The 13,398-nt window shown below is 37.0% G+C and overlaps 1 protein-coding gene across 1 annotated transcript; it reads left to right on the top strand.

Moving 5' to 3' along the window:
- Positions 1-4,879: 4,879 nt before the first annotated feature.
- On the top strand, positions 4,880-13,386 carry map1lc3b (microtubule-associated protein 1 light chain 3 beta). Its single transcript, XM_044123536.1, has 4 exons — positions 4,880-5,169; positions 9,232-9,287; positions 11,506-11,612; positions 12,375-13,386. The coding sequence occupies exons 1-4, from the start codon at positions 5,130-5,132 to the stop codon at positions 12,574-12,576; spliced, it is 405 nt and encodes a 134-aa protein (XP_043979471.1). The 5' UTR covers positions 4,880-5,129; the 3' UTR covers positions 12,577-13,386.
- The last annotated feature ends 12 nt before the right edge of the window (positions 13,387-13,398 follow it).

The following is a 13,398-nucleotide window of genomic DNA, read 5'->3' on the forward strand; positions in this document are numbered from 1 at the left end:
AATGCCGATCAGTTTGCCATATCCATCATCCACAAGTAGACGATGAACCCGGATAGTGAGTAGAGACACATTTCTTTTGTTTCACCTCCTTGTTTATTTGGCTGAATAGTGAAGTTTGTGTACCAAGGGGACAAACATCGTCACGTATCTCAACCATTATTTCACGGTAAAGGAAAAGAAAAGTGAAACGCTGCATGAAACTATCAAACTGAGAGAGACGCAGCTAGCTAACCTCGTGTGATTTTCTCCAGGTGATGCAAAGTATTTTCTGTTACATCAACTCTGCTGGTTTCACTCTGCTCGTTCATAAACAAAAGACATCTCTCCACTTTATATTTTTAGGTCAACCCTGCTGTGAGACCCTTCCCTGCGGACTTCCACCTGAAACCCCCCGACCGGTGCTCAGTCAGGTGTTCGTGCGGAAACATTAGTGTTGTTGCAGGTTAAAAATAATCACAGGACGCCTGTTTCCGTCAATCAAATATTAGCTGTCAATACCTGGACCTCCCTTCTGCTCTTTAGGAGGTGGTGTGATTTCACAGGGGGTCTCAGTAAGCTGTATAGACGTGTGAAATGAAATGTTGACACTGGTTTATATGTTACAGCGAGGGGGAAAAAGAAAAGAGAAACAATACCAGTGTAGTTAATATCCAGGTGAAGGTAAACACAGTTCTAGGCCTAACTTCCTGGAACATTTCACAATGTGCCACAACCAGAGACATGGTGCTCTTCAGTCCGTATCTGGCTGGGTTGTCATAGGAACCCAACCAGAAATACAACCCAGCCATTTTCTAACTGACTGGGTTGGTTGTCTTTGTGTAGCAATGTCTCTCAAAAATAACTACTACTAAATTAATTACCAGTCGTGAATCTCCTAAAAACCTGATGTCAACTTACGATTAAAGACGTTACATTTTGTTTTTAAATAGGGCAGCAGAAGTTTCCCACAGAAAAGTTGACTTATGATTATATGGTTGTTATTTATATAATTTGTTTTCTCCTTTCTCATTTAAAGCTTTTTTGCGTTTTGTTCAGTTTGCTTTAAAAGTTGCCTACAATTAGAGCTTAATTGATCAAAATCCTGATTTATCCATCCCAACTCTCTTCCACCAAATGATTTTTACATGTAAGTAATAAAATGTTTGTTGTTTATTTAGTGTATTGGCTGAATGAAGATGCCCCTCCGTGACCCCAGAGCCGTTTCGGCTTCAGCAGTCAAAGTGCTCCCCCTACTGGTCAGACAGTGACGCTGCAACCTTCCTGTTTAGGTTGTCACATTAATGGAGATTTTTAACTATTATTCAGATTTTATTGGTGTTTTACCTGCATGATCAAATGAGGAACATATTTTTTTTTTTTTTTTTTTTTTTTAGATTTTAACATCAAAATACAAAATGTGCAAAAATATATGAACAACATATGTAGACTTTTTTCTAAAACAGAACCGAACATAAGTCGTACAGAACACATGGATAAGCCTTCCCAAATAAAATCCAGAGGAATAAGAAAAAAAAAACAAGAAAAAACAAAAAACAAAAAGTAGATATGTTAGAAGAAGAAATAAAAGGGAAGGATTAAAAAAAAAAAAAATGGTACATCAATGGGTATTAATGACAAAATAAATAATTTGATAAATAATATGATAATGTAAATAAAAAGGTCAGGCAAAAGCAAAATTTAGTTGGGCACCATACGGGACGGCAATGTCTGAACAAAATCAAAAAACGGCTGCCAAATCTTTAAAAATTTAGTTGTGGAACCTCGTAGGGTAAATTTAATCTTATCAAGTTTACTAAAGTGTAAAGCATCTTTAATCCAGATTTCAAATGAGGGAGGTGAAGCTGATTTCCAGCACAGCAATATTCTACGCCTTGCCAACAAAGTGAGAAATGAAACCAGATCAGCCTCAAGTCTTGACAAAGAAACCGTCTCAGAAAGTACACCAAACAATGCAGTTAGGGGATCAGGCTGGATGGACATATGAGCTACTTCAGACAAGGCTGCAAAAATGTTTGTCCAATATTGCGTTAGTGATGGGCATGACCAAAACATATGGATCAGTGAGGCAGGTGTTCGATGGCAACGATCTCCGGACTAACGTTTGGGTATATTTTAGAAAGCCTGGCCTTAGTCCAGTGAGTGCGATGCAGGACCCTACACTGAATTAGTCCATGTCTGGCACACAGTGACGAACCATGGACACGGTAAAGAATTCTATCCCACAAGTCATCTGGAAACAGAAAACCCAAGTCCTCTTCCCATGCCGCTTTGATTGAGAGAATTGGGGACTCACGAAAACAGCACAATCTCTCATACAAACATGAAATAGGACCCTTTTTCGGTGGGGGAGGTGACAAAAGATTATCCAAATCATTAACAGGAGGTTTAGAGGGAAAGAGAGAAGTTTTTTCCTTAACATAACTTCGGACCTGTAGGTAACGGAAAAAGTGGCTCTTTGGGAGGTCAAATTTTGCAGAAAGCTGATCGAAGGAGACGAATGTACCCTCCTCATAGAGGTCACCAAAGCTTTTGATACCATGAGAGAACCAAACGGAGAAAGCACTATCGATCATAGAGGGCCGGAATAAAGGGTTCTTGAAGATAGGAGATTGTAAAGAAAAAAAGTTTAATTTAAAATAGCGGCGGAACTGAAACCAAATTTTCAGAGTCACCCTCACCATTTTGTTGTTCGGAATTTCAGCTCCTGATAGCAATTTGGGAGCATAAACTAAAGCAGACAAAGACGATCGTATACAGGATGAGGTTTCCAAATCCAACCAAGCCGGGGCACTGTCCAAATCATTTGCCTTTAACCAATAATTAAGAATTCTAATATTGGATGCCCAATAATAAAACATAAAGTCCGGTAATGCCATTCCACCCACACTTTTTGGTCTCCTAAGATATGATTTACGAATTCTAGAGGGTTTATGATCCCAAATAAATCCAGTGATGATTTGGTCCAGTTTGCTAAAAAAAGAAACGGGGATAAAAACAGGGACACACTGAAAGAGAAAAGAAAACTTGGGAAGCACGTTCATTTTAATCGTATTAATTCTCCCAGCAACAGATAAATGAAGCAAAGACCATCTATCTAGGTCTTGTTTGACCTTGTCCACCAACGGCTCAAAGTTAAATTTAAAAAGGTCGCAAAATTTACATTTGACCTTAACCCCTAAATATGTAAAACCATCAAATGAGGAACATATTTTAAAACTAAACTATTCTCATATTGACATTTTAAAAACTATTTATTTCAATTAATTGCTTTTAAATTAAATCCACCTGCAGTTAAATTAAATTACTTTTTTTCTCTCCTAAGCAGAAAGATTATTTTTACAAGCTGACTTTGAGTTATTATTATATTTTTTTGACATGTTGGTGCTATCTTATCTTGGACATGACCCTGAAACTAAACCTCAGCATTTGACAGTTTTATATTCCGCTTACAGTACTGTTACTCCATACTTAAAATTAATTGGTGAATTTTAATAAAGTATTTGTTTTATTTGGACTTTAAAGAATCCATATATTTCAGATAGATCATAGTGGATCACATGTAACCAGGTTTCTGTTTAACTCATTTACAGATTAACTTTAGCTTTGAATATATGCCTTAAAACCCAAACTGTAATTAATTAAAAAGAGCTCAAATATAATTAAATTAACATATTTTAGCTGGTTGTATTTTCTGTTCATCATTGTGGTATTAGCTGGCTGTTTGTGCTTTACAATAAATTAAATTAAATTTAAATGGATCAAATGGCAATAACCTTTTTGTATTTAAATTTGAATTCAACCTGTTTGTATTAAATAAAAAGTATCCCATTACGACGTTATTTGTTAATTGGTGCTTTTTGATAAATAAATCAAATTAGTCGAACTTTAGTGATTCTGAATTATTAAAATGAAACAGTTCAACAATAATCAAGTTCCATCCTTCCATCCATCCATCCATCCATCCATCCATCCATCCATCCATCCATCCATCCATCCATCCATCCATCCATCCATCCATCCATCCATCCATCCATTTTCTTACACCCTTGTCCCTAGTGCGGTCAGGAGGGTTGCTGGTTCCTCTCCAGTGAACGTTTCGGGTGAGAGGCGGGGTCACCCTGGGCAGGTCTCCGGTCTGTCGCAGCATAATCAACTTCCAGTTGTCCCTTTTACATTGTACATTTTAAATTTAAAAAAATTTGATTGAACTTAATTAGAATTTTTATGTTTTGAGTGCAACAAAATGCGTCTCCAGAGTGATTTCAGTCGTTAGTTTGAAAATAAGATCAACTGGATTGATTGTATTGAATTTACTTTATGTACAAAGAAACTAACCTAAATCTGAATTTAACCCACTAACAAAAAGAATATTTTTACCCTGAAATGGAATAAAAGCTTCTAGGACAGTGCGGTGAAGGGATCTTTCAGTGTTAAGATAAATTTCAGATGCTGCAGGATGAACATCGATGATTGTTCAAAAATCTGTCTTGTGATCTAATTTGTAAAAGTGATTTTCATATTCCAAAACGGGCTCATGGGACTGTGCAGCACAGACTTTCTTAGCAATACTGACAGCACTGTAAGAAAGAAAAAGTAATAGTTATTAAAAACATATTTTGAAGTCTTGTTTGAGCAACAGCAGCATCAATAAAATAATCAGCGTACTACGATTAAACAGTCTGTTTCATTCCTTAAAAACCTAGCGTGTCTAATTAGCACCATACATAAGTTAACACAAATGTTGGGTGAAAACATTAAATTAATAATGTCTAAATAGTTTACTTTAGTTCTGTATGTCTTAATCTTGTTATTTATGCTAAACTGAACAGAACTGAATTGAAGCGGACACCAGCCAATGAGAGACTCGGAAGGCTGAGTGACGTCAGAGGTCAGCTGACAGGTTTGTTTTGCTTGCCAGAGCTCGATAAAAACAGAGAGGCAGGAAGGAAGCGACGACATTAAAGCAGCTCTGAACTCAGCCACCAGGACGACCTCCACTTTTCATAAAGCCTTCGCTTTTCTTTCTGGCATTAATTTCCTTTTTTATTTTTCTCTCTCTTTCTCTTTTTTTGGCTTTTATCCCGTGTTGACTCTGCTTTTTTAACGCTGCCAGCTGACTTTGACGCAATATGTCTTCGGAGAAAACCTTCAAACAAAGAAGGACCTTCGGTGAGTCTCTGCTTTTTTATGACCTGCTGCTGTTTTCTGCCAGGTTTTATCTGCAGACATCTACACGTTTAAAAAATAACTATATTTTCTCTGTGTGCAGCAGAGATATTTCTGACTATTAGTGTGTCTGTGTGAGCTGATTTAGGCCTCTGACATTTGTCAGTGCTGCTGTGGGGTTAAATGAGGGTTTAAATATGGGATGGGGGCTGTTTGCTGCACAGCATGGCCTCCCTTTATCTCTCTCTCTCTAGTGTTTATTTGAATGTGAGCAGAGGCAGGAAGACAAAGTGGTGTTGAAATGCAGAGCAGAGAGGAGGAGAGCTGCAGGATTGGGGGGCAGAAGACAAGAATGTCCTTTGTGTGTGTCAGTTTGTTCACCAGGTTTGGTATTTATTTTGATTAGCTGTGGAGATAAACAATCAAAAGATTTCTCAAATTTCACTTTGGTTATAGTCTCTTTAAAATTGTTATTATTCTGGTAAGACCTGCTGATTCTGTTTGTCTAAACTTTGTTTTAACACAACAAAATCTACATAAATTTTGAAAAATGTAGCGAAAGTATTTGTAGGTTGCACAACAACCAGTCTCTACAGTTATTTGTTTTTATTTGTACGTCACATTTAAAACAACTTGAAAGTGAAAAATTAAAATTCTTTCAAGATTCTTTGTCATCATATTTACTTCTGCATGTTGCAATCAGACCAGTCATGTTAAATTTTGTTTTGAGGCCATTTTCAAGTAATATAGTGATAATGGCAAAATAATGCTAATTTTCCCTATTAAAGACAAACAACCTTTAAATTTGTGAGTTTTAATTTAAAAACTGGAAGATATTTCACAAACCCAAAATGAAACAAAATAAAACATAACAGCCAGAAATGCTAAATAAAAACTACACGCAATACAAACCATAAACAAAATGGGATTTGTCTAACTCGTTTTAATTTAATGCGGGTAATTGGTTGTTGCTACAGAAAACTCATATGTCTTTAAAAAGTTTTTATAAATCAATAAAACTCAACTATTGCCATCTTGAGAAATTATAACTTTAAAGCTTGAAAACTTACTTATTTTTCTGTTTTTTTTGTTCTACAGTACAATAAAAAAATGTAGTTTTTAGGTCCTAGATATAAAAAAATCAAACGCATAAAAGACAGAATTATTAAATAGCAAATATTACATTGAACCAGATTCAATACAGGCCAAAGATGTGGGATTGTTTCAGATTTTCTTTAATGAATTTAAGGAGCAGTGGGGATACAAATCCATCAAGTGTTCTGGGAATTATTGTATACATAATTGTACAAGATAAAATTCAGTGTAATTTCAATGACTAAAGCAATCTGATTATAATGAGTGTATTTCTTTCATGTTTTCTTAGAATACTGTATTTTTCAAAAGTAAAAACTTGAAAAGTTTAGCTGACAACTTCTAATAGTCCAGATTAGTAAAGACCAACCACCCAAACAATCCCAAAAGCTAAAAAAAAATTAAAAAAAGAAGCACAACAACCTAATTTTAAAGGCTAATGAAACATTTTCCAAAAAAATCTACATGATCCCTTCATTAAAAATAAACACCAGTTCTCTGTTTTCGACATGTTGAACCTGTTGGTGTGAAAGAAGAAGATCCTACACAGAACCTCGAGCCCTGGAAAAATGTTTTCCCCGCAGTGCTATTAATAACTGACCTGTGGCGTACCGTCATGTCGCTGGTCCAAAATTACTCAACTTGTGTGCGAGGGGCAGCCCAGCAAACAGAAGCAGAGCGTCACGTGTGGGGAAGCACGTTTCTGTGACTCGCATGGTGCAACTTTATGTTCAGAACCACAGCTGCTGGGTGGGGAAGAGGTCCAAACATTCAGAACCATCTGGAGCTGAAACCGACCATTATTTGAATAACCGATTAATCGATTAATCAGATCAAAAAAATAATTGCCACGTTCTGCACACTTTTCAATATAACTACTTAAATGTTTTTTATACAATAGAAATAAATAAAAAATATGCTGATTTACAATAAACATTTTATTCCCTAAAACAACATGACAGCTTTAATTAGTGAACGCCTGATCATTTGTAGCAACATTAATATGTGAAAAGCTCAGCTTTTTCTCCCTGACTTAACAGTGTACGACTGATTAATTAATTAATTTATTTACTGATTAATTGAATAGTAAGAGGTGCTTAATAAATTTTACAAATATGTATATATTTTTTTTTTTCTGCAGAATTTGAACCAGGTGAAACTAAAACTATAGCACTTTGAAAGTGCTAGCTAGAACATATTTACGAACAAAGAAGGATTTCTATAATCTCAAAAGCAAAATGTATATTCTTTTGGCTTCATTAGTGGTCTAAATATGTGATAATTTCTGCAAATAGCCTATTGAAGAGTCTTTTGTATACTCTTTTAATGATTAATTGATTGCTAAATTAACGATTAATCACAATTGTTTCAGCCCTGATAAAGTCACTCTGGCAAGTTTCTTTTCTTTTTCTCTCAAATGGACACATCTGTCTTGTTGGAAGCAATCCTTTGTACATTTATTCTGAAATAAATATTTGCTGACTAATTCTCATAATTCCTCACGATTAATCGTTTCAACCCTGGAACCATCGCTGATTGTTGGCCTGTTATTGTGACTCAACTCTTCTGATGTATTTGACGATGTGAGTTAAAGCTGCTGGTTTGTGATGAACTGATGAGGAACCTCTGAGCCGACTCATTTCCAGGTTGTGAAACATGTGAGAAAAGCCATGAAAACGTCTCCAGGGCGAAAGCTTCCCACTCTGGGTTTGTTTGTCCTCTTTTGTTTGAACGCTGCTGACTCAGAGGCTTCGCAGGTCATGAGAGACTGACTCTCTTCCCAACTGAAACCTGATCACCGATTGGCGTTTTTACATTCCCTCTGTGATGGCGTGAAAACGGCTGAAGGAAGCGGCCGGTCAGCCACACTCTGACCACACAGTCAGTCGTCCTGAGTAAACATTTTGCTTGGAGACGGTCACAAGACCGAAGCAGCAAATTGAGATGGCACAACTTAATGTTGCAAACTGTTTCTGATTTCTTTTGCCCACCTGATTGGTTTGATTCAGTCAAAGTTCAGCTGTTTATCAGCCTGTATCAAATTTTCTTCCTGGTCATGAATAAACAAACTCATTTCCTGGTTCTGGACCTTTAAATTGGTCTAACTTGATGTATTTTGACGAAACAAACAGAACTGAAAAGGCACCAATTGAGACGACCTGCTGATTGTAGCTTCTTTAAAAAGGCTCGAAATCCACACAGTTTGTTTTGCTGTCTGTTAAACGTCTCAGCTGCTACAACATTCCTGCAGTGTTGGCATCCATAGAATATTGTTTACCATTTATTGTGACAAATCTATAATTATGCCATTTTCTGTTATTGTTATTACCATATAAATGTCAGTTGATGTTAAAAAAAATATATTTTCACTTTCTTCCTGCACTGATTTTTCTACAAGAGCATTGATAAATATCAATAAATTCAAAAATATGATTAAATTAAGTCAGTTCAGTGATTTATATCCCATTTCTTAAAGTAAGTGGATTCCTGAAGGAGCGTTTCTCAAATAGAAATGATTTTAAAAAGCTGTTTGTGGTCTTACAGTTACAGGAAAGCAATGACCTAAAATACATGTGATAAATGTAAATAGTTATACACAAAAATATAGTGCAGCAGGCAGTCCTCCTTCCTGCAGTTCTGCTGCTGAGAAATAAATGTTTGCTCTGTTATTCCCATAAACGTTCAGCTCTCAGTCCCTCTGCAGAGCTCTGCCTCCTGTTGCCATGTTGGACCCGTTTAAATATTGGATTTGCAAACAGCAACTCTTGCAGTACAGCCTGTTTAGATGAGGGCAGTTTCTTATTTTTATTTAAATTGTAGCGTAAACCTGTTGAACCACATTTGCCTGAATGTTGTAACCAAATCCATTATGATGCAGAACAACTTTATTCAAATTACAATGTTTGGATTTTCCCTCTTCCTCTCTTCTAACGGCTCATTCTGATGCGTCTTTCCTGTTTTCTCGCCCAACAGAGCAGCGAGTAGAAGATGTCAGACTGATCCAGGACCAGCACCCCAACAAGGTTCCTGTGAGTTCAGCTGCCAAACGTAAAACTGAAACTAGTGTCTGGTTTCTTTTTTTTCTTTTTAAAACGCTCACAGGAAGACGAGATGCTTCCTGCAGCAAAAACTTCACCCACCGCTCACATCCTGGGCGATCACCTTCGCTCTCCTCCGTCTGTCTGACAGCTTTTTGTTTTTCTTCTCTTTTTTTTTTTTCTCAGAGCTTCCAGAAACTGCTGCAGACCAAAACAAATCAAAGTGGTCATTTTATTTTAGGGCTGAAACAAAGTATCTATTAATCATTAACATTTAATGGAAGAACAACACGCTCACAGCAGTAATTAAACCAAAACTGTCCAAAATTTTATATATTTGGCATTTAATATCAAAAAACTCTTTGTTGGTAAATATGTTTTTTTTAGCTTCACCCAGTTTGAAATCTGCAAAACAAATTTTGTGTTTAGAAAGTTTTGCTTCCCAACTATTAATTAGTTCATTCATAAACTATTCATAGATCACTCAGATTCTGTACACAGACGAGCAGAAAGGGTGAAAAGTATTTTTTAAACTTAAGATTTATCGTTTGCTACAAATGATCCAGAATACACTAAAGGAGTGCATCTTAAGAAACATAATCTTTTATCAATAAAGGTATTGGATTGTGTATTTGCATCTGTTAATGTATTGCTTAAATAGGTCAAATTAAAATATCTCCCTTTTTCTTATGATCAATTGATTAGTTGCCAGAATAATCTATCGATTAACTGATAACTAGAAGAATCTTTATTTTCACCTAAACGTTATCTGTGAGGTCGATTCTTGCTAAGTCACTAGAAAGCAGAAGCTCACTTTGTGTTCCAGCGACTCGTTGAATCATCAGCAGATAGAGTATCAGCTCTGCTGTCCATCTGCTGCCTGGAGCGGCGCACCCCGCCCCTCCGTCTCTGCTTTCTCTGCTTCCTGTTCGGTCCTGTGGTTAGAACCTGCCGGGTCACGGCGTGCGGCCAGAGCGGAGGCAGATGTGCTGCGTCACTGTAACGAAACACCGTGAAGACGAGGCGACGTCTCACGTTCCAAACAAACCCTGAGCTAAACGTGGATTCATTCAGAGTTTAAAAATAAAAATCCAGATCAAGCTGGACTTCTCTCCATTCAGAGTAATTCTTGCTTTTGTTCTCCGCTTTCTGGTTAGTTTTCAAAAATATTGACACTTGCTGAAGTTTTCCACATTTTGTCACGGCAAAAACAACAAACAACAAACAAAAGCAACGACTTCAGAGAAGCAACTGAAGATAAATCGCAATACTGAGGAAAATTGAGTTTGCAGGTTAAAATGTTGATGACAAGGAAGTTAGAAAAATAAATAAAAGGAGATGTTTGGTTTGTTACACTGTCTGCAATTTTTTTATAATTTAGCGTTAGCTCCTGCTAGTTTTTTGTGTTTATTGGTCTAGCATTAGCATCTGCAATTTTTAAAAGATGTTTTTAGAGGTCATACATTAGCTTACTTTTTATGTGTTTAGCATTAGCTTCTGCTAATCTTTTATGTGTATGGTAGTTTAAAGTTAGCTTCTGCTAATTGCTTTATGTGTTTGGCCGTTTAGAATTACCTTCTGCAATTTTTTTATGCTTTTAACAGTTTAATATCAGATTATGCAAATGTTTTGCGTTTATGTTTTTAGCATTAGCGGAGCTAAGATTCTTCTTGCATTTGGATTAGTGGTTAGTGAAGCTAATGTTTTGGTAAGCTGTGTTTGCAACTGACAGTAACTACTGCCCACTTTTATGGCAAACAGCCATTAATCCATTACTACCATGGCGGCCATTTTGAAAAATGTAAAAAATATTATTTCTATGTTCCAAATATGGACGATGTAAAACAAAAGTATAAATAGGTCATAATTATTGGCAAATGTAGTTGAAAAAATTATTTTTTGCAGGAATTTTTCAGTTTTTTTTATTTTTTTTTTATTGTATTATTATCCGCTGCATTCATAGAGACTGCCGGGTCAGAGGGTTAATCTTCACACAGCTTCTGCATTTCAGTGAAATGAAAACAGAAAACATCTTCTGGCTTCTGGTTTTAAATGTTTTAATAGAAATAAGTTGATTTTTAACAGAACTGTAGCTTCATTCCTTTGGTTTCTGTGTTCTGGTTGTTTCCGGCCCACTGGGTCTGACTGCAGGTTAACTGCTGGAGAATCCAGAATGAATATGATTGTTTCCTGTTTTCTGCTCCTGCAGGTCATCATTGAGCGATATATAGGAGAAAAGCAGCTGCCCATCCTGGATAAAACCAAGTTCCTGGTACCGGACCATGTCAACATGAGCGAACTCCTCAAGATCATCAGGTACAAACTCAACATTTAAACAATACTTCCTGCTTCAGTCCTTTCTGTTTTCACCTTTTATCCAATTTTTTGTTGCTTTATTTTTCTATTATGTTGCTTTTGAGAAAAATCTGTTGGATTTAAGGCCTGAAAAGCTTTAAAGTTCCCAAACCTGCACCTATATGTTGATTGTCTGCGTCTCTAACGAGTCTTTATGATGGAGCTGCATAATTTAGCCTAAAACTGTGAAGTGGAAAGAAAAAGATTCTTGGCATTTTTCACAAAGTCTTAAGTATTGTATTTTGAAAATGTTTAAAAAGGAAAACATATTTCAAAATTCCTTTTAAATATTTCTAAAGTAGCATCATAAAGTCAAATGCTTTAGCATTGTGCGGTTTATCAATTAACCATCCACAAACACTTGATTTGTTTATTAGTGGCAGAAACCTAAAACAGGCAGAACTGAGCCGACTGAAATCTCATTTTCCAGGAATGATTTAGTGAGGAAAAATGTGATGAACATGTTTTATGTAGACCAGGGGCCGGTTCAGGGAAGCACACCTTTAAAATATCCGCAGTAACTTCAACACATCCAGGTAAATATGAAAGGTTTGATGGAAAAGTCGACATGTTGTTGATGGGTCTTTAAATCAGAGGAAGAGAAGAATAAATAGAAGAAAAATAAATGGAAACAAAAGAAGGAAAGTGTTTGACTGTATGCTGATGAAACTTTCCTTTTTCTTATCAGTTTTCTGCCCTGTCATGTCTCTGTCTGCCCACCAGGAGGCGCCTCCAGCTGAACTCCAACCAGGCCTTCTTCCTGCTGGTCAACGGCCACAGCATGGTGTCCGTGTCGGCGCCCATCTCTGAAGTGTACGAGCGCCAGAAGGACCAGGACGGCTTCCTGTACATGGTGTACGCCTCCCAGGAGACGTTCGGCGGCCACAGCCGGGGCCCCTGGGGGCCCTCGCCTCCAGTCCTGTAGCTCCACGGCTGGATTTATGACCATGTGTTTATACGAGTTTCAGGTAGTGAGGTCACATGTCTATGGATCCATTTATATAAATATATACATAAACCGTTATTAAGCCCAGCTTTGTGGTTGGAGGTTCAACAGGAAGCGGCTCCTGAGTTCTCCTGTTGTGTTCATGCAGGATTTTATTCAAAGTTTGGGGATTTTCTTTGTGAAACTCTGGAGTAGATGTTTAATGCCCGCTGCTTCCTCATTCCCACCAGGTTCCCATTTTTATTCCCGTCTCTTCCTTCCTCTCACAGTAACGGTCTCTGAACAGACCATTGTTTGCTTAAAATAAGCGGAAATTTAAACGATAATGTGCAGCTTTCTTAGGAGTGTCACCAAGTCGAGTTGTGGACCCACTACAAGGAGCTGATGATGATGATGATGATGATGATGATGTCACCTGTGAGGAAGGGTGGGGGTGTCTTTGTCTTCTTCTTCCCTCGTTTCATTTCTTCGTTAAAAACTCCCAGAAAGTCGGAGCGCTGTGATCGTGGGAATCTAACGCCTCCCGTTGGGTTTGTTTGAAAGGGCTGAACTCGCTGCTCCTCATCCTCCTCTTCATCATAACATGTTGAGGTTTAGCTGCTTTATACTTAAGTGTTATTATTTTTTGGGTTTGTTTTATTTAATGTGATTTTATTCCATGGTTTTGTAAAGGTGTCCTGTTACACAGAGGCGGCGGATTTGATGAAACGCTGCATCCAGCAATATCTCACAGCATCCTTTATGTATTTATGTTGGTATTTTGTAAACAATAAAAAGAGATGCAAAATATTGTCTGTTGGT

Source organism: Gambusia affinis, linkage group LG08 (genome assembly GCF_019740435.1).
Source record: "Gambusia affinis linkage group LG08, SWU_Gaff_1.0, whole genome shotgun sequence".
NCBI classification, from domain to species: Eukaryota; Metazoa; Chordata; class Actinopteri; order Cyprinodontiformes; family Poeciliidae; genus Gambusia; species Gambusia affinis.